The sequence below is a fragment of the Aspergillus tubingensis genome (genome assembly GCF_013340325.1).
Source record: "Aspergillus tubingensis WU-2223L DNA, scaffold_7, whole genome shotgun sequence".
Classification (NCBI taxonomy): domain Eukaryota; kingdom Fungi; phylum Ascomycota; class Eurotiomycetes; order Eurotiales; family Aspergillaceae; genus Aspergillus; species Aspergillus tubingensis.
Genome location: NW_023336281.1, coordinates 3,619,152 through 3,640,283, shown reverse-complemented (window position 1 = coordinate 3,640,283; position 21,132 = coordinate 3,619,152). Strand labels below are relative to the sequence as shown.

Here is a 21,132-nt window from a genome sequence, read left to right as displayed (position 1 = left end):
GGTTGTTGATGTGGAGATGTTTATCTGATAGATAGTAGATAGATAAGAGGGGGGTTGAATGGATGGATGGATGGATGAGGGGTGGGTGGGTTTGTGGGGTTCCCATGGTAAGGAAGAGGGAAGGTTACTTATGAGTAGTTCTCTGTGCGGAAGAGGATTACTTAGCTCCGGTGTCCCCCTCTGGAATTGTTCCATGCAACATGTGCTGCGCTAATGCATCTATTTATCTGTCTATCTGTCTGTCTGTCATTCAACAAATGCAACCAAGTTAACATTGTATACATAACGCTGATAATGCATATTCAATTTTTACACATCAATGAATGTTGCCCACGCTAACGCCCGCCCGAAATTCATATACTGCCAAATGATAGCTATGTATGCTCGCGTATACACTGGAAAACAAAATCAATTACATCCATTACATCCCGTCTCTTCCTCACGTCGACTTTTTACATATTGGCCAGCTCGTGGTCAATTTGTCGGTCGAGGAACGCCCGCTTGTCGCCTATCAATGTCGTTTGTAGTCGCTGCTCGACTAATGCACGCACTGTTTCTGTTTGTTAGCATCCCATCCGATCAAATCAGTGGAAGATGACTCACCCTGCTTCTTCGTCACCGTGTCCAGATCTACCTCCGCCAAACAGGCGCGGATCGCCTCGGTGATCGACCCCTCGTCGGGCCCGCCGCTTCCCCGGAAGTCGAACGCACTCACAGGTCGCGATATCCCACCTACGGGACTGCGCGAGTTGGGCCGCCCGAGCAGGTTCTCCGTGCTTTGCATCAGCCCCACGCTGTGGCGGTTCGTCAATCCATCCGGCACACTGAGATTGCCCACCGACCGTGACGCCATATGTCCACTGGCAAACGGCTGATCCGTGTATCGCGTAAGACTCGACATGTGCGAGTTGCGGTTACCCGGGGTGTTGGCAAACGGTGCTGGCGACTGCGGTGGCATGTACGGGCTGCCGTGGCGGCCCTGGTGATGCGGGAACCCAGTCAGGATCGTCGATGCCGGCTTCACCGAAGAATAGTTCGAGTGCATGTCATCCATCTCCAGCGCCATATCATCATAACGGCCACTGTACATCTTCTCCTGGCTCATACCAAAGTCACCGCGCCGTCCCGGCAGGTTGTTGGCCAGCGCGTAGTCATCCCAGCGCTGTAGCGGCACGCTACGCGGGTCGAAGCCCTCGTCGTCCACTGCCACCACGCGCTTGTTGCCCTGTTCTCCAATGACAATACGCGTGCTACCCCAACTGAAGTCGTCCTGCTTCCAGAACGAATAGAGCGGGAGAATGAAGTTGTAGATAGGATAGGCTAAAATGTAGATGATCATCCAGCCAATGTGCTGCCACTGCCGTTTCAGAAGGAAGATGATCGCCTGGAGACCATAAACACCTGCCAGGATGACAATCGAAATCATAGGGAAGGGACCGGTGTGACTGGCAACGCGGTAGATCAGGTAGCCCAGGTAGACACAAGTCGCAGGCAGGATGACCGTTCCGAGAAGATCAACCAACACGACGAATCGCATACTGAACAAGCAGAATCCGCACATATCTTTCAGCATGGCCACTTCCACCAGGTTGTGCACGGTTGAGTTGATCCAACGCCGACGCTGCGACAGCAAGACCGACCAGGTCTCTGGCGCGGCCGTACTGGCGTACGCATCCGGAATGAACTTGTAGGACATCTCCGGGAAGTGCTTCGTCATAAGCGTAGTCAGGAAACGATCCTCACCAAGCGACAGGAGGTTCTTCTTATGAAGAGTATCAACATCATTGTCTGCATACTCCTCAATAACCTTGTCAGAGATGATCAGAGGCTTGCCCTTGTCGGCGGTCCGCAGACGGTACATGCAGAAACTGTTCCTGTTAGTCAATGAACTTGTCGAAGGATTGAATCAACTTACCATCCGGGTAGACATGTGACACTACCGAAAAGCGACTCGAACGCCTTGGCCAGGTGATGTGAAATATAGTACTCATACACCTGAATCATCGTCCACCAACTTCGCTCTTCATTCTGCAGACTGGTCTCACCACAAATACCAGCAATGCGTGCATCGTTGGCACAAGCGGCAACCAGACGGTTGAGTGAATCTTCTCGGACACTGGTATCGGCGTCCACCATCAGACAGTATTCGTAGAGCTCAGGGTCGACACCGATGACATTGTTGATTTGGTGGAAAATCTCCAGCTCCAGCGGCGACATAGGTGAACGATGGTGTACCCGATTGAGGAACTGCATCATCATGATCTGCGAGTCACGCTTTCCCCTGTTTCCAGGTTTGGGCCGACTCTGCTCCGACTCCTTGCCGACCTTGACAACGACAATATACGGGACCACGTTACCCTCATACTCGTAAAGACCAGAATACACTTTGCCGTAGTTCAGCTGCTCGCTACCCTGGCCAATGGCCTTGCACGGCAACGCCGGGGGATCAACCTTCGGGTCAACTCCCAGAATATCGAGAACAATCTTAGGTGTAGGACGATCATTTCCGCCACCAACAATCATACCGTCGCAAATGACGAAGATGAGCTTCCTCTTGTTGTCGTACTGAAGAGCCGTGAGGGAGTCGAGACCTTTACGCAGCGCATCCTCACCTTCTGTATACGCCGGCACATGGCAGATAACGAACTTATCCTGTGGTGCAGGACGACGCTTGGAGCCAAGTTGAAGGGCACTAACAAATTTAACAAGGATAACAGCGCAGATAAGAACCGTGAACGAGAGAAGAATCCAGTTGTTAACCGTACAGCGGGGGCTGTCACGGAAATCCACTTTGCCTTTATAGAAGACATAGTCAAGACACGTCTGTGACTGCTGGAAGTCTGTTGTGTTCTGCCATTTGTCGGTAACATCCTCACCCGCATAATTCTTGAACAAGTCGGTTACGCTCGACGGTAGGAAGGCGTAAGTGTCGTCATTATCGAACAATTCGGCGGTATAGAAGTAGTCCGTAAGGTCATAGATTTTGTCGTGAACGATGACCCAATACCGTGAACTATCCGTTGCTTGTTTTTGTACGGTGCTCTTCGACCAAACAAGGGGACCCTTGTAATAGGTCTTGATCTTGGGCAAAAAGATGTCCTCATACCAAGTAATGTTGTGCAGCTTGGTGGTGGTACTGGGGGTGTGATAAGATCCACAGTAGTGCTCTGCGTTGGGATACTCGAGGGCATTGGTGTTGTTAAACTGCAGAGTGACTGACTGCTCCGTCACGTATGGCGAGCAGAAGCGAGTCAACGGAGGGGTGAAATACTGATCCAGAATCTCACCCGCGAATGGCTTCATGTTGCTCGTTGTCGTTTCAATCGAAGAATCACTGTGCTGAAGTCTCCAGAACTTGGTAATGTCGTAGACGTTCCCATGAATACTGACATAGAAATCGTTGTCGAGAGCATGCCAACTTAGTTGCTTCTCATTCCAAGCCTTGTCCTTGTTCGGGCAAAGCAGATCACCAAAGGCAATAATGTAAAAGCAAACCACACCGTTGAACAGCAGAATGATAAGCATCAGAACGAGCTTCTCGCGCCAGGCCATCCGGACATCGGGACGCTTCATCCGGCCAAACCAGCGCAGAGCGAACGATGGAATCCAGAAAGTCAACGCCCAGACAAATCCGACCCAGATGCGTCGGCCCTGAGTAATGGGCTTCTTTTCAATGTGTTTGGGGTCGCCGACTTCAGGGTCGAGCTCGCCGTTGTTATAATGGGCGTATTCGTCAGAATACGGATTGTCCCACTTCCTAGTATCACCCTTCGAGCCGAGACCATAATCGCCACCCATGTTTAGAGTCTGGGGGACACTTGGCGCAATTGATTTGGCGCCTCCATGGAAGCTGGGCGCCAACGTGCTCTGGCGGTGGTTGAGAAGGTCGTCTCGACTGCCCAGAAGGCTGGTGGATTCTGCCATAGGAGTTCCCGCATAATGGGGCATCCCGGCATCGAGCATGGTGTTCCCGTACAGGAAAGGGTTGGCCGTCGCGGGCTCGTCTGGTTTCATGTCAAGCATTGTTTCAGCTTCCCACCATGCACTTTCTCTCATCCAGATTCGCTGGTGACCCACGAAGGCATCTCCGTTGGTCCAGCCTCTCTCCATCAACCAACTCTCAACACCATCCCGACCCTCAGCGCATCCGAGACGGCAATAACGGCCGACGAACTCATCCATGTCGAAGTCGGCCGTAAAATCAATCTGCCTGAGGCGTCGGTTGGCCCATTCAGCAAGTCTCCATTCCCGCAATTGCCGGGACACGACTCCTGCTGACCAGGCGGCCGTCGGCGAGAAGGTGTTGAGTGTCTCGGGCAGATCATCAGTCGGGTGGACGGAGATATGGTGCCAGACCCTGCTACTTCCCAGCGTGGTGGGAAGATCAAACCGGCCCCGCTTCCCAACCGTGATACCTTCGGATTCAACAGGGAGCAAAAGTTTTCGGAGGAATGAGTCCATGTCGACTTCCAGCCCAACCTTCTCCAGCACTTCTTGTCGCTTGCCGAGTTCATACTCGCGTTCGTGCCAAGCAGAACCCGTGGTGATTCCGAGGTCCGCCTCAACCTGGGCTACCGCAGAGGAAACATCGTTTGCAATAGCATGTCCTACAGGAGGAACAGTGACGCCATCCTCCTTCATTTCCGCGTTGATACCAGTATTGTCATCGAACACGTTGCGAACTGCCACAGCTTTACCTAGAGCAGGTCTGGGAATATCCACCACAGAAATGCTGACCGTGTCATCATCAGTCCACTGGCCGCCAGGACCAGAGCCACCACTGGTGCTGGGGTCGTTGTCGAGAATCGCTTGAAGCTCGCTGGAAATGGCCTCGTTGGCCTTTTCGATCACCCAGTCAACCAGTGCCTCGTAAATCCCCGAGATCAGTACCTCGCGATCATCAGTGGAGCAACTGTGCAGCAGAACTTCCGGATCCAACCCGAGCAGACCACCCACTTCGTCACATGCTTCCTCAAGATCTTCCTGGTCAACCAAAAAGCCAGTGGCATTACCAAGCTTCAGCAGACCGGCAAGGGTGGACAGGAGACCACGCTGAGCCGCTCCCTTGATGCCGATCGACTTGAGCGCAGCTCTGAAGTCTTCCGCAGCAGCAGCGTCGTCGGCGGTGGGAAGGTACGGAGGCGGCGTATATGTACCCGACTTACTGAGCAGAGCGTACGAGGAGGCATCTTTCAGGTTCAGAAACTCTCGCTCTGCTGGGGTCGAGATCGACGCTAGAAGGTAATAGAACACGTCAAATGCTCGATAACCGGCCTCTGTAGGGATATCAAGAAGGCCTTTGCGCACATTGATGCCAGACGTGGACAGTGCCAGTGAGAGGCCTACAACATCACCTTTCAGGTTAATGGAGTAGCGAGCAGACAGAGCAGAGTACAGAGAGTAAGAAGGGTTGAAGGAGGTTACAGCGGACAGGAAGGGTCGGAGAGCTGTAAGAGCGGTAAATGCGATGTTCGGTGTGGTAAGAGGTAGCGCCGCCAGGAAAGGTCCAAATATGGATGGAGTTGATTGATGGGTCGAGCTGAACAAGTTAGCCTTTAGTCCATGTAATTAAGAGCTCGATGCTTACCATAGCACAATGCAACCATCTTCTGCTCGTCTTCGTGCATGTTCCCAAGCTCTGAGTGCCAAATCCCGATCTATCGTCCCTCCTTCTTGACCATTGGGGTTTGCTCGGGTAGCGGTAACCCATGTGTTCACCACCAAGCTTGTCCCTGCATCCAGTTGATAGGGCTGCCCCGAGTTGTAATGTGCATGCAGCGCATTCAGCAGCGTTGTTGTCGTCACAGTTGAGGGAGCACTTGGACGGGACGAGGAAACGCCCGTGGAATGACTAGAATAGACCGAGAAACGAGTTGACATAGCTAATTTCTGCTTGACCCAGAACTTGTATAGCGATAGTGATAAGGCGCAGTGCCAATCCGGAGGTCACTCTTATAGACCAGGTTGAACGAGTGGAAGGATATCGAGCGCTGGTCAAAGCATGGGGTGTCGCAAGCTTCACCGGGTGGCAGGCGATGGACGCATGTGAATAAACTCAAACGACGGAAGTGCTTTGGAGTTTCTAAAATAAGAGCTGACTTCACTGGAGTTGACTGTCAACGATCGAGATGGATTCGCAGGTATAGATCAGCGATCAGGCGATAGGTATCGTTTGGAGCGAACGTTAGAAGCGATGGGTCGTAGCGAATGTTGGCATACGAAAGGCTGCAAATTATTAAGATTATGCTCAAAACACAGAGGCAACGGACCAGCAGAAGCAGCGGAGAAGGAAAAGGCAAAGAATCACAGCCAGTACTGACAGAAACACAAAACAATGAACATCAAAGAAGCAGCAGCGAGAGGGGAACTAAACCGACAGAAGACCGAGCAACAGAGCAGAAAGAGAAGAGAGAGAAAGAGAGCGAGAGCATGATGCGAGGCCGCTGACCCCAATTTGTTGTTTGTATGGTATCTCTGGGTTTAGTTTACCACCAACAGCTTAACTCTAGTGGGGATGGGCGGGTATGGCAGGATGAAAATTACCTCTGCAGTGAGTGGGTGGGCTGCTTGTTTCAATTGAGGTTCTGTCCCGTCGCCCGGGTTTCTCATTGGTAATCCTGGACCTCCCGAAGCCTTGCAATTGCAAAGAAAACCGAGCGAAAAGCACTATGGTTGCTGCTAGCCATCCGCTAGCTAACTCTAACTAAGGCGATAGGTCGTTTAGTAACCGAACTAGGAGCTTCCCGAAAGAGGACACCGTTTCGCCTCCCCCTCGCACACTTTTTGCGACTACTGGGTTTAGTTCAGTTCGGAGAAATGCGACGAGGGTTTCGAGAAAGCCAATTTGAAAAAGTAGAAAAAGAAAAATGAAAAAAAAGAATAAAAGGTGTTCTCCTGCAGCAGGCATACATAGATACACAGATACATACATTACTGGTGCAGGTAAGCAGCAATAGAACCCTTGCACTGGAGTATTGAAAATTTCCCGGGCCAGCATCAGGGCTCCCTGAAAATGTCATGTGGCGTGCAGCAGTACTTTACAGCCAACCAATGGAGGGGGCTAAAAGGGTCAGATCCATGGCCCTAGACCCTTAAGGACCCTATAAATGGCACACTTTGTCTCACCCGAACTGGGGCTCGATACCTAATCGGGTAGGCCGTATCTCATCGTACGGTACTAGTGAGGTTTTGAGGGTTTCTCCCATCCAGCATTCAGCCAGTGCGACTGGATCTACCCGGCAGGACAACATTCAATGTCTCAGTCAAAGCCAATGGCTGCTGACCATCTTGCCACCACCACCTTATCAACCTTGCCAACAACATCGTTGGGTCCGTTCTCTTTGTCTCTGCTATTTCTGGATATCCATCGACTGGGGAGCGGAGGGGCAAAGCTGTCATATGCTGTGATGAAAAAAATCCAAGAGATCATGCATGATTTACGATGGCGGCCCCCAGTGCCGGCGGGTCGCCTTGAAGTTGTTGTTATTTTTGTTCCAAAGGAGTGCGCGCCCCCCTCTCCGAGAAACCTGGCCATTGTTTTTATTCTGCAGCATCCATAATCGTAATACCCGCCCGTGTGACACGGTAGTAGTCTACGAGATAGGTAAGGTGGTTGTCTGATGCTGGTAGTAGAGACCAACTAGTCATGTTGAATAGGGAAGGAGTATCTCATTAGTGAGGACTATTTATCTACTTACTTAGTAATAGATAAATGACTGGTCTGGTATGAAGGGTAACTTTAAAGTTGGGTAACCTCAAGCCGTACTGTTACAGGTGACGTTTCGTTCTCTCAACAAAGACACACAAAAGTCATTTTAACAAGGCCAGTCATTTGTGATTCTGGGCTGCCTCCATCCAACACGGCTTCTAAGAGTAAAGAAAAGCACAATTATCTGTGGGTGGATATGGATGGTAGAAAACTGGATCTTCCAGCGTGTTCTACGGAGTAAGTGCTTTACCGCCGACCAGCAACCACAAGGGAAATCCCACCCACCCTCTCCCCCTAGTTTCATCAACAGATCGAATGATCCAATCGGTCCACCCCGACCACCTGCTTAGCCTGTTTCTTTTATGTTTTCCCGGGCCCCTCAGGGTCTTCTTGGCTATCTTTCTCTTCCTTTCCCCCCTGCTCTTGTGAGTGGTGGTGGTGGGTGATCATTCACGATCTCCCGACCGAGGATATGAGTGAGTATTTTTTTTTTCTTTTTTTGGCTCTGGCCTACTCGCATTTAAATCCCAAACAGTCAAGTCTCCGCCATCGACACCCATGGCTCCATCCTCTATCTATCTATCTACACAGTTATTAGATATTAACCGCAGATCGCTAACCGGCCGACAACTGACTCGTAATATGTATCAACTCGAGACGCTGCAGGCCTGGGTGCATATATTGAGGCCTCATGCCCCCCGGTTCCTGTCGGTCACCAAAGCGTGAGTTGCTGTCAAAGGGAGAGGGCAGGAGACTTGACCCCTTTTCCTGCGTGTGGCGCTGTATGATTGACATAAGATTGAATCCGGTTGCCAGAATAGATTGGGGCGGCCGGGAAGCCTCGTCTCACATTCTCGCCAGTCCTGTTGTTTTTCGCATCAGTACGGAGTAATGAAGTAATGAAGTAATGAAGTATTGAAGTAATTATAATATCTGGGAAGTTATTGCGTAGTAGTATATCTGAGACCCCAGAATGAGGGAAAGAGTAATTTATGAAATCAGTGTGGTTTCAGCTCGAGGATTGACAGAATATCTCGAGGCGGGAACTGAGACCGATGTCTCTTCTTTTTTTCTTTTTTCCCTCTTTTTCTATTTTCCTTCTTTTCCTCCTCAACCATCCCACAGCCAGTGGGATTAATCTAAATATGGTCCCCTCATTGACTGACTGGCTCGGGTCTTAACCTAACCAGTAACCAGACCATCAAGGGACGGTTCGACCGACCGGACTGAAAATCCCCACCGGCTGAGGATCCGCGGGTCCTCGGCTGTCAGCGCAGGATGCATCGTCCCAAAAATAATCCCCAATCTCAGGAGACATGGAAGGTGGGAAGTGGGAAAGAAACAAGCACCGCACTATCTGGGATGTGGATGATGACCGACATGATTCTGGCCGCTCGGGATGAACATTCTGGCCTGTGAAATTTTTCTTTCTTCTTCTTTCCACATGAATCAATTGATTTCTCCGTCACCGACCTACTTCGTAGTGGTCCCTCCCCAAACCGTGTAAAACCCCCTCGATACCATCCCGCTAGTAATTTGCAACTTCCCCTCCCCCCCGCCGTCTGGTAACCAGTCCCATACGGACTTACCCAGTCGGGCAACATAGTGACTGTTAGTGCTGGCGCGCCGAGTCGCAGCTAGACCAACCACAGCCCAAAGTCTGTAAGTTTTTCCCTTTATCAACAGTAGTCCATATTATTGTTCCGCTGCTTAACCCCGGACAGCTTCCCAGCAGCGACTTGTGCTCTTTCTCTCTGTCGCACTTGTATTGTTGACTGCCTCTTTTTTCTTTTCCTTACTCCTTCTCTCTTCCTTCTTCTTTCGGTTCTTTTGGCTCTGTTATTCTAATCTAAATAAGGCTCTCCGTTGAGCATCCCTCGTTTATCCATCTTAAACCGCCTATATACGATCGTTTGGCCGGATCGCGCCACGCCTGCCTCTCGCTACCTCCGTCAGCAGGGCTGCTCCCATTTCACATTCACCACACTGGAGATTTGGATAGTCCCCGATCGCCCTTTGTCTTGTGATCGGCTAGCATTTACCTTTTATACGAGCAATGCACCTATCTTCCCTAGACTACTAGGAATTCCCCATCCAAGATAATCGAACATTCCTCGGCTGGAAATAGCCCACCTCGGCCAAGCATACCTGAAGAGTTCCATTACGGTCCAGACAAGATCTCGCTTTCTGTCGGCCACAGTCTTTACAGATTTTGTTGCAGGTGCCCTTGTGGTGATTGCGGCGAAAGCCTGACAACTTCCACAACCTCAACCTTGAGGTGGTAACCTCACCAGCAACATGGCTGGACCTGCACCCTCCGGGCGTACACCGTCCCATGCCCAGTCGTCGTTACCATCCCTACCAGCGCATTTACAGTCGGATACTCACTTAACCGCGCACCTTGCAAGCCGGTAGGGTTTCTCTTTCATAGAGTATGAAGCTCATTTCACTGACAGCGGCTTCTAAGGTTTCATGTGGGCTTACCGACAGCCCGTCTTTCCTCCCAGGCATTGATCAGCTTGAACACATACACAACATCATCCCGCGGTCCCGATGGCGACAAGGAAGGAAGTGCTATGGGAGAGGCGGAAGACCTCGCCAAACGTGCATTTACTCGGCTAGGTGCCCGTGGAGAAAACCAGGCCATTGTTTTCCTGTGAGCATACATATCGATAACTGCTTATATGGAAAGCTGACAGTCATTCTAGTGGTGAAAGCGGCTCTGGAAAGACGACCATTCGCTCACACCTATTATCATCATTTCTCTCGTTCTCCTCGACCCCACTCTCGTCGAAGCTGTCTTACGCTGCGTTCGTTTTTGATACCTTGACTACGACCAAGTCCGTGACTACGCCAACTGCGTCCAAAGCTGGACTGTTCCTGGAACTGCAATACGACGGGTCTTCCTCGGTCAATCCCACCCTGATTGGTGGTAAGATTATCGACCACAGGCTAGAGCGCAGTCGCATTGCCTCAGTGCCCACGGGAGAACGTAGTTTTCACGTGCTCTACTATCTCTTAGCCGGTACCAGTGCTGCGGAGAAGGAACACTTGGGCTTCGACAGTTCTATACATGTGTCAACGAGTGGTGGCAAGCTCTCAGGCGCCTCAATTGGTCACAAGAGGTGGAGATACCTCGGCCACCCCACCCAGCTTAAAGTCGGTATCAATGATGCCGATGGTTTCCAACACTTCAAGACCGCACTCAGGAAATTGGAGTTCCCTCGCAGTGAGATCGCCGAATTCTGTCAAATCCTTGCTACCATTCTTCACCTTGGTCAGCTGGACTTTGTTAGTGGCCAAGCCACTACCACTACGGCGGAGGAATCGGGCGGTTACTCTCATGAGGGTGGTGAAACGGTCACCGTCGTCAAGAATAAGGATGTCCTTTCTGTTATTGCTGCCTTTTTGGGATTGGGGGTGGAAGAGCTGGAGACCAGCTTCGGGTATCGGACGAAGACGATTCGTCGGGAACGCGTGACAGTGATGCTTGATCCGAAGGGCGCTCGGCAAAATGCTGATGGGCTCGCGCGCACCCTATATTCGCTGCTGGTGGCCTATATCTTCGAGGGTATCAATCAGCGGATATGTGCGGCTGAAGACAGCGTGGCGAACACTGTCTCCATCCTCGACTTCCCTGGTTTCTCTCAGGCCAGCGCAACTGGCTCTACGCTCGATCAGCTCCTGAGCAATGCGGCCACCGAGTCCTTGTACAATTTCTGCTTGCAGTCATTCTTCGAGCGGAAGGCTGAGATGCTAGATCGTGAAGAAGTTACTGTGCCTGCTACGAGCTACTTCGACAATAGCGATGCTACTCGTGGCTTACTGAAATCTGGAAATGGCCTTCTGAGCATCCTCGACGACCAGACTAAGCGGGGCCGAACCGACTCTCAGTTCCTCGAGTCTGTCAAGAAGCGGTTCGAGAACAAAAACCCCGCCATTACAGTCGGCAGCACGGGACAAGGGACTACCCTGATCTCCCAAGGTGCTCGGTCCGCATTCACGGTGAAGCATTTCGCCGGAGAGGTCGATTACCCCGTGCATGGCCTTTTGGAGGAGAATGGCGATGTTGTTTCGGGAGATCTTATGAACCTGATGAGGTCGACAAGTAGTGACTTCGTGCGAGACCTATTTGGTCAAGAAGCTTTGCAGACCGTCACCCATCCTCAGGAGCGGACCGCGATTATGCAGGCACAGGTGAGCTCCAAGCCTATGAGAATGCCCAGCATGGCTCGCCGGAAGGCTGGACCATCTCGGTTAGCCTTCGATGCACCTGAAGCGGACGATCAAGATGAATACGAGAGTCAAGCAGGTAGCATGTCAAAAAGTTCCGGCCGCCGAAAGAGTACGATGCCGGGTAACGGCATGCAAGGCGCTGCGGGCCAGTTCCTCTCTTCGTTGGATATCGTTAGTAAATGCTTAAACTCTGCCAATTTGAACCCTTACTTTGTGTTCTGTCTGAAACCCAACGATCGCCGCATTGCGAACCAGTTCGATAGCAAGTGCGTGCGTGCACAGGTCCAGACCTTTGGCATTGCGGAGATCAGTCAGCGGCTCAGGAACGCCGACTTCAGCATCTTCCTCCCGTTTGCCGAGTTTCTAGGCCTGGCTGAGATTGGCAACGTCGTTGTGGGAAGCGACAGAGAGAAGTCCGAAGTCGTCTTGGATGAGAAGCGGTGGCCAGGGAACGAAGCTAGAGTAGGCAGCACGGGTGTCTTTCTCAGCGAGCGCTGCTGGGCCGATCTTGCTAAATTAGGCGAGCGTGTTGTCCCTGTATATCCTGCGGAAGGCTCTGATGAAGGCGGGGATAACCTGCTTCACGCGCGAGCTGGAGGCTACGCTGATTCAAAAGTCCGACTCCTCGGCCCATCTGATCAGTCCCCGGGTGGTTTCATCTACGGGGAGGATGGGAAACAGGGGTACTCCAGTAGTCGTGAGTTCGATGGGCGCTCAGATGCTGGAGCCTCCGCATTCAATTCGGGCGACATGTTCCGGAATTTGGATACGAGAGAACAAATGCTCGAAAAGGGCAATGAAAAGAAGATGGAGGAAGTTGATGAGGCACCTGTTTCCGGAAGTCGCAAACGCTGGATGGCGATTGTCTACCTTCTCACCTTCTATATCCCGGATTTTATGATCAAAACATTTGGACGCATGTCCCGAAAGGATGTTCGAACTGCCTGGCGTGAGAAGCTTGCGATCAACTTAATCATCTGGTTCAGTTGTGCCTTTGCAATCTTCTTCATCGTCGCTTTCCCTGGTTTGATTTGTCCCACACAGCATGTGTATTCCTCGGGTGAGCTGAGCACACACAACGGCAAGGATGGGCATAATTCATTCGTCGCGATTCGCGGTATAGTTTTTAATTTGGGCAAGTTCATGCCGTCTCACTACCCAGATATCGTCCCGGAGAAACAACTCAAGAATTATGCTGGTACCGATGCCACCGGTCTTTTCCCAGTTCAGGTTTCGGCTCTATGCCCAGGAAAAACCGGCTCGATTGACCCTACAGTGCTCTTGGACTACTCTTCCACGAACGTCTCCGGCTCTGCGACCACCGTCAGTACTACTGATACCAATTGGGTATACCACGACTTCCGTTACTTCACCAATGACTCTCGCCCCGATTGGTTCCAGGAGCAGATGATAATGCTCAAAGCGAACTACTTCAAGGGATGGGTTGGCTACACCCCGACATACCTGAGAACTTTGGGAGACAAGTCACAGTATATTGGGAGTATCAACGGGAGGGTATACGACCTGACGACATATGTGGCCGGAGGACGAAGAGTGCAAGCTCCTGTAGGGGAATCGGTCCCTACTAACGTCGATCGGGACTTCATGGATGACCTTGTTGTGCAACTTTTCCAACGACTGCCAGGTCAAGATCTGACAAAATACTGGGAGGACCTGGCAATATCCGACGTGATGCGCGAACGTATGCAGCTCTGCTTGGACAATCTTTTCTTTGTCGGCCATGTTGATACACGTAATTCGCCTCGTTGTCAGTTTGCCCGTTACTTCATCCTCGCCATATCAATCTTCATCTGTTTGATTGTCGTCTTCAAGTTCTTGGCGGCCTTGCAATTCTCAAGAAAGAATCTCCCAGAGAATCTCGACAAGTTCATTATTTGTCAAGTCCCAGCCTACACTGAAGACGAGGAATCCCTCCGCCGTGCTATCGACTCTATGGCTCGCATGCGCTATGATGACAAACGCAAACTTCTCGTGGTTATTTGTGATGGTATGATTATCGGACAAGGAAACGATCGTCCTACCCCTCGAATCGTCTTGGACATCCTAGGCGTACCCGAATCCGTCGACCCCGAGCCGCTCAGCTTCGAAAGTTTGGGCGAAGGTATGAAACAGCACAATATGGGTAAGATTTACTCGGGTCTCTATGAGGTCATGGGCCACATCGTTCCTTTCCTGGTTGTTGTCAAGGTCGGTAAACCCTCCGAGGTCGCTCGGCCAGGTAACAGAGGAAAGCGTGATTCCCAGATGGTGCTTATGCGGTTCCTCAACCGCGTCCATTACAACCTTCCCATGAGTCCTATGGAGCTGGAGATATATCACCAGATACGCAACATCATCGGTGTCAATCCCACGTTCTATGAGTTTATTCTACAGGTAGATGCCGATACGGTGGTGGCTCCTGATGCTGCAACACGAATGGTGTCAACTCTGCTGGCCGATACCCGCATTTTGGGTATCTGTGGAGAAACTGCTCTTTCGAACGCCAAAACGTCAATGGTGACAATGATTCAAGTCTACGAATACTACATCTCCCACAACCTTGTCAAAGCTTTTGAGAGTCTTTTCGGATCCATTACTTGTTTGCCGGGTTGCTTCACCATGTATCGCATCCGCTCAGCCGAAAGCGGGAAGCCTCTGTTCGTGAGCAAAGAGATTGTTGAAGCCTATGCAGAAATCCGTGTCGACACTCTCCACATGAAAAATTTGCTGCACTTGGGTGAAGATCGTTATCTGACAACACTGCTCATCAAGCACCATCCCAAGTACAAGACGAAGTATATCTCGGCCGCTAAAGCTTTCACAATCGCCCCTGAGAGCTTCGCTGTGTTCTTGTCGCAACGTCGTCGGTGGATTAATTCTACGGTCCACAATCTAATTGAGCTGATACCACTGAATCAGCTTTGCGGTTTCTGTTGCTTCAGTATGCGCTTCATTGTGTTTGTGGATCTCATCAGTACAATCATTCAGCCTGTCACCGTTGCTTACATCGTTTACCTGATCTACTGGCTCATTCATGACACCTCCACGATTCCATGGACGGCATTCGTGCTTCTGGCTGCCATCTACGGTCTGCAGGCACTCATTTTCATCTTCCGGCGTAAGTGGGACATGATTGGATGGATGTTCATTTACATCCTTGGTATCCCTATTTCGTCGCTGGCTCTGCCCCTGTACTCATTCTGGCATATGGACGATTTCTCCTGGGGTAATACACGTGTCATTACTGGGGAGAAGGGCCGCAAGGTCGTTATCTCCGATGAAGGAAAGTTTGACCCGTCGTCTATCCCTAAAAAGACGTGGGAGGAATATCAGGCCGAACTGTGGGAAGCTCAGACTTCGCGGGACGATCGTTCAGAGGTTTCTGGGTTCTCTTACGGCACCAAGTCCTACCACCCAATGCAATCTGAGTACGGATTCCCGGCTTCGAGACCAGTGTCTCAGTTCAACCTTCCCCGTTACTCGTCTCGCATGTCTTTGGCGCCTTCAGAGATGATGAGCCGGAATATGGAGATGGAGATGGAAGACTTGTCTCACTTGCCAGCCGACGATGTCCTCTTGTCGGAGATCCGCGAGATCCTGCGCACCGCCGACTTGATGACGGTGACCAAGAAGAGCATCAAGCTGGAACTAGAGAGACGATTCGGCGTCAACCTTGACGCTAAACGTCCCTACATCAACTCAGGTAAGGCTGCACAAAAACATCTATTAACCAGTATTTCGCTGACATTATTTCCTCTACAGCCACCGAAGCCATTCTTGCCGGCAATCTCTAAAACGATCGTTCCTCGATTACCGAAATGGCATCTACCCGGATGCGCAATAGCCGATTAAGCAGCTAGCCCTTCACTCTAGCTGACATGATCAAAAAACACCTCCATCTGTCCATGACATTGACGACGATTGCATGAACATCATCATTATATCGTTATCGTTATCTTTTTATCTGCAAACAATCTCCCTCCAAAACGCATGGTTAATCAATGAACGTCGTTATCGTTCCTGTTAATTTATGTTTCATTAGCTGTACAAACAGCTCTGGCGTGGCGCTGTACATTATCTTTATATTCTTGTTTTTTTTTTCTCTTGTTTCTAATGTGTGTTTTTGCCTGCATATGTCTGTTTGTCATTATGAGGCATATTGAGCGGTTGATTTGTTTCTTGCAAGGTAGACCATGTTCATTAGATAGTCATCGCTTTTTTTTACAGCCAAGTACATATACAAAGCATCAATGTATAATGCACACAAAGCTACCAATCTTTCATTATCAAGTTCATGGCACTAAGACCGACAAATTCAACCTTTGTGGTTCAAGTTCATTTGTAGGGAAACACTAAGAAAACAAGTTGGTAGTAGTACTTAACTGAACAAACATCATCCCATATACTATGTCCATAATAGTAAGTACTATGACAATCACAAGTTCAACATATAGAATAATATTTATATAGATATATAGCCCTTGTTACATATAATAAATATAAATATAGAAAAGAACAAATAGACAATAGCATGAAAATGAGTCTTCTAAATATCACTACTCCTACTATCAAATATTTCAATTAAGCTAAAGTAATGTATCCGAGGGAGCAGCGCCCTAGATAATTACAGAATATACCAGCTAGCCAACGAATAGCTCCCAAAGTGCGCATGTCTTTCATGGGGGCGTCCCGGAGAGCCAAACTAAGCAATCGCCGTCTGGAAATAGCAGGGAATCTTTGACCTCAACAACACTCTAAGGAGGTACAATGATTTCCGCAATTGCCCGCCCATAATCAACGGGTGGGCATTAATCCTTCAGCCATTCCACAAGTCCCTGTTGCATGTCAATTAACAACTAGCGAAGTTGTGTAGATCACGTGATCTGGATGCCTGTGCGGTGCCTCCCGCCGTCCGTCTCAATCCGTCCTCAACTTTGGTTCCATTCCATTCACTTCTACTTTAAAGGGTCATGGAATATAGAAGCTGGTGTTTATAATGGCCGATAGCGCATATCCATACGACACTGGCCTAGTGCGCGAGCTTCTAAAGAATAAGCGCAAGTCCCGCGGCATCCGATCCTGTTTCCCCTGTCGACATCGCAAGGTCCGCTGCGACGGCCAGGTTCCTTGCTCCAGCTGTGTCAAACGCAGCCATCCTGAACTTTGTCGTGTGCCGACATCTTCTGAGACTGGGAACGAGGATTTTCTTCCCTCCGCCTCTGCCGACGTTCCTCAGGGACCATCTCAGAACTATAATTCAACGTGAGCCGCCACTCTAGAACTCCCTGCCCAAGCTGATACTCATTCCCCAGGAACCTCGAAAATGACACTTTGTCGGCTAACCCAGGTGACGCAACAGCGGCCCTGATCTCCCGCTTGGAGGCCATTGAGGAACAAATCGCCTCGCTCAAAGCTGATCTTCTGGCTACGGCGGCGGCGACAACAACCACGCCTGCCTCGCAGCCCAGCCCGCGGACTGGCAGCGTTGCCCGACTACCTGGCATGCGTGTTCGACCTGCTAGCAAATCACCTGGCCGGTGCGTTGTCGAAGATGCTACAGGTGCAACGATCTACCTCGGTCGACACGCGGACGCACCACTGGCGCTGGGTTGCCGCCAGACCACGATGTCGGCGATGACGGGAGATCTTTCTCTGCAGGATGTCCTGATCAATCAATGCATGCCGCGAGCATACCCTTTTATAAATCTCTGGGGTGCAGAGGCCACCCTGAGCGATGTGTGCCAAACGCTGCCTGAGGATTCGGACGTGATCCGGTTGGTTGCCCCTTCCTTGTACTTGCTCTGGTGGATGAGGCGCAATGTGCTAATGGATATTGCAGCTACTGGCAGGCGTACCAGACCAAAGCGTACCCGTTTTACCCAGCGCTGGCGGCAATTGATGAGTTTGCACAGGCGTTGTTCGCTTTCTTGGACCAGCGGATGCTGGCACACGAGGCGATGACGCCGCCGGAGGAGCCGAGCTCTTCTTGGATGGCGCTGCTGTTTGCTGTTCTTGCATGTGGGGTCCAGTTCTCGGATGATCCCATCCAGGAGCGCGATTTGCGGTCCAAAGTGCTTGGTAGGTTGACTTTGTGGTGAGAGGATTGTATTCGAGTCAAGGCGCTGACTGTGGGCAGTTTGCTCGTCATTTCAATGTCTGCGTATGTCCAACTTCTTTTACCAGACTAATACAGACCAAATTCAGGCCATGGCCTTGATTGGGCACTGTCTGCGAAACAATCTGGATACCAACAGCGCGTGGATCCTCATGGGTAAGAGAAGGCACCATTACTTCTATTCTCTGCGGCCTTTGTATTGATTGACGCAGGCGCGACTATACGACTAGCGCAAAGTATCGGGCTTCATGAAGCGTCTCCATCTTTGGCGGAGGCAGAGCAGTTTGAGCGAAGCAGATTATGGTAGACTTCCCAGAGCCCTTGTACATTGCATTGTCTGAATGACTACTAGGTGGATGCTCATCTGGCAAGACACGTTCCTCTCTTTCACATACGATCGTCCTTTGGGAACAATAGCGATGAACTGTTCAATCCCATACAAACATGACACGGATGGTCTAAGCTTCCAGGAGTGTGTCTTCGCAATTTGCCATCAGATCATCGAAGAAGCGCGCCAAGAAACCACAGATGGCCCGCAGGACCCCTTAGAGAGCATGCGCAAATCCAAACGCCAGCTCGATGGCATCCGCGATGCCGCCGCCCCTTTCCTTGTCGACAAGCGTCGATGCGTCTCGCTGCAGGATCATCTCGAGCGACTGGCGCTTGATATTCATCTCGGGTATGTGACCTGCCGAATTAACCGTGTGTACCTGGATGGCCACACTGGCGCGCCCTTTCCAACCGCCGTAGCCGTGGACTGCGTGCAGCGCGCGATGCAAGCCATTGAGAGCTTTCTCGATCTCCACCGATACTCAGCCAGCGTGTGTCGCTCCTGGGCCTTTGTTCACAACGCGGTAAGCTGCGCCATCACGCTTAAAAGCCTCAACCATGTGCCAGTCGATGAGCGGCGCAAGTCGGATCTCCTTGTGCAGCGACTGATAGCTGTGCTCGAAAAGGAGGAGAAAGAATCCGAGTGGTGCGACGACGACACCAATGTGCGCTACTTCGGGCCGTACTCCCGGGCCCTTAAAGCCCTGCGCGAGATTTGCCACAGTGCCGGCTGAATACTTGCTAATATTCACAACACGTCTATACAACACGTCTAATTAACACTACAAAGTACTTTGTCTATCAACTTATATACACAATGGTCTCAATCGTCAATCACACGCGGCGCTTAGCCCTCACATAAAAGTTCAAAGGCCGAATGAGCTGGAACTCTGGGTCATAATCGATGGCCTCTTGACCGTCACGAACGAACTCGTACCTACTCACCAGCTCGGCCAGCAGGATCTTTACCTCCAACAAAGCAAAGTTGAAGCCGATGCAGCCGCGCGGCCCTGTTGCGAACGGTACATAGGCGCAGCGGTGGCGATTCTTAACCTCGTCCGTGTCCCAGCGGTCCGGGTCGAAGCGGAAGGGATCACGCCAGACCTTGGGGTTGGTGTGGATGGCATATAGGGCAGGCACAATGACGCTATCGGGAGGAAGGCGATATCCGCCGGGGAGGACGACGTCGGTCTTTGTTGTGCGGCCCGGCTGGAAGGAGGCATTGTGTAGTCGCTGCGTCTCCTTGACGAACCGGTCCATGTACGGCAGGCTGTGTGCCAGGTCCGGCGTCCAGGTCGTCTGATCTCGCTCGCCAGCAGGGCCTACGATACCGTGTTCTACCAGCTCCGCGTACAGCCGGTCCTGCGTACCCTCGTACGTGACGAGGCAGTAGATCAGCCATGACAGCAGCGCCGATGTGGTCGTGAACCCAGCCCCCGTCACAATCAGCATGTTGGCCAGAATCAGGGATGGCGGGAAGTGCGCTCCTGCGTCGTCGACTGCGTGCAACAGGTAGTCAACGATACAGGTAGCAGACAACGCGGCGTCGGCCATGGGCGCGTCGGTGCTGCACGACTCGGCCGTCACCGTGTCGACCTGCTCCTGCAGCAGCGAGTAGATGGTGTGCTGGACGTGGCGTAGACGAGCCGGGTCGCCGAAGGGCAGGTGGCGGTACCATTCACCGCGGGCTGTGATTTTCTTGTTGAGCGAGAGCAGACTAGCAATGTTGGTGACGATGGGGTGCAGGGGGCTGTCGACGGCGTTGAAGTGGCCGAAATCCTTGCCGAGAGAGAAGCGGCCAATAGTCTGCGATGCCAGTTTTATCATGTACTGGTATACGTTCCAGGACTCATCACGGGCGTCCAGCTCGTCGAACACGGGCAATGACTTGCGTGCGCACTCCTGCATCAGCCCCGTGTAGTGCCGCACTGCTTTGGGCCCCATAGCTGGCGGTAGGTACTTGTGCGCCAGCCGCCAATTCTCCGTCTCCGTGTCACCGATAAAGATGGCTGTGTTGTCTTTGACGCCCCAGAGTGGGTGGTCGGAATTGATCTTCTTGGTCATGTACGCTGATTCGGCGAAACACACTGCTGCCACCTGCGGATCGTCCGTCAGGTAAATAGTCTTGCCCATATTGGTAGTCTTGATAACAGGGCCATATTTGCGGAACAGGCGGTAATGGTTGCCAAGGTGGTCCGGGAAAATCTCATAGAAGCTGCCAACGAGCGGCAGGCCTGGCGGGCCCTGTGGCGTCTGCACGGCGTTACCGTCGATGCGCAGGCCTACGGGAGAAGTGGACGTCGTCGCGGCCGCGAGCACCTCGGACACCGTTGTCAAGGTATCATTAGAGGAGGTGTGGAACGAAATTCCGGTAGGCTGAACGACATGAAATACACCCCCGACTGCGCGTTGGAGGTCCTCGAACTTCCAGAGGGCGTCGACTTCGAGACACTGCGCTGTGGCGACGACTTCGCCTACGAGGTAGAAATGACACTGCATGTTGTAAGGGAAGTATGGACTGCTGTAGGACAACAGACCGGGATTGCGTTTTGGCAAGGGTAACCTTTATATTCCATTAAAGACGAGATTTGGCCTCTACATACTCCAATGTCTACTTAGTGTCACGTAAGGGCCACCTCCTTGGTGTTCGTACGGACTTCGCACGAACTTCGGCCGAGGTTCCAGTCTTATGTTTGCACGGGTAACCGGAAGCATCACGCTCAGGGTGTGAATGATAGTTATA

General features: G+C 51.4%; 4 protein-coding genes across 4 annotated transcripts; 2 read left to right on the top strand and 2 right to left on the bottom strand.

Moving 5' to 3' along the window:
* Positions 1 to 452: 452 nt before the first annotated feature.
* csmB (putative chitin synthase) lies at positions 453 to 5,880 on the bottom strand (the record flags this gene model as incomplete). Its single annotated transcript, XM_035501264.1, has 4 exons — positions 453 to 550; positions 604 to 1,868; positions 1,916 to 5,539; positions 5,588 to 5,880. 4 exons carry the CDS (start codon positions 5,878 to 5,880, stop codon positions 453 to 455), a joined length of 5,280 nt encoding a protein of 1,759 aa, XP_035357157.1.
* Positions 5,881 to 10,006: 4,126 nt separating this feature from the next.
* Positions 10,007 to 15,738, top strand: chsE (chitin synthase class Va; the record flags this gene model as incomplete). Its single annotated transcript, XM_035501263.1, has 4 exons — positions 10,007 to 10,119; positions 10,176 to 10,364; positions 10,417 to 15,647; positions 15,707 to 15,738. The coding sequence occupies 4 exons, from the start codon at positions 10,007 to 10,009 to the stop codon at positions 15,736 to 15,738; spliced, it is 5,565 nt and encodes a 1,854-aa protein (XP_035357156.1).
* A 1,202-nt stretch (positions 15,739 to 16,940) lies between these two features.
* AtWU_06152 (Zn(II)2Cys6 transcription factor) lies at positions 16,941 to 19,123 on the top strand (the record flags this gene model as incomplete). The annotated part of the gene is made up of 6 exons (XM_035501262.1): positions 16,941 to 17,206; positions 17,257 to 17,718; positions 17,784 to 18,022; positions 18,081 to 18,215; positions 18,272 to 18,362; positions 18,412 to 19,123. 6 exons carry the CDS (start codon positions 16,941 to 16,943, stop codon positions 19,121 to 19,123), a joined length of 1,905 nt encoding a protein of 634 aa, XP_035357155.1.
* Positions 19,124 to 19,223: 100 nt separating this feature from the next.
* Positions 19,224 to 20,888, bottom strand: AtWU_06151 (cytochrome P450; the record flags this gene model as incomplete). The annotated part of the gene is made up of 1 exon (XM_035501261.1): positions 19,224 to 20,888. The coding sequence occupies one exon, from the start codon at positions 20,886 to 20,888 to the stop codon at positions 19,224 to 19,226; it is 1,665 nt and encodes a 554-aa protein (XP_035357154.1).
* Between the last annotated feature and the right edge of the window lie 244 nt (positions 20,889 to 21,132).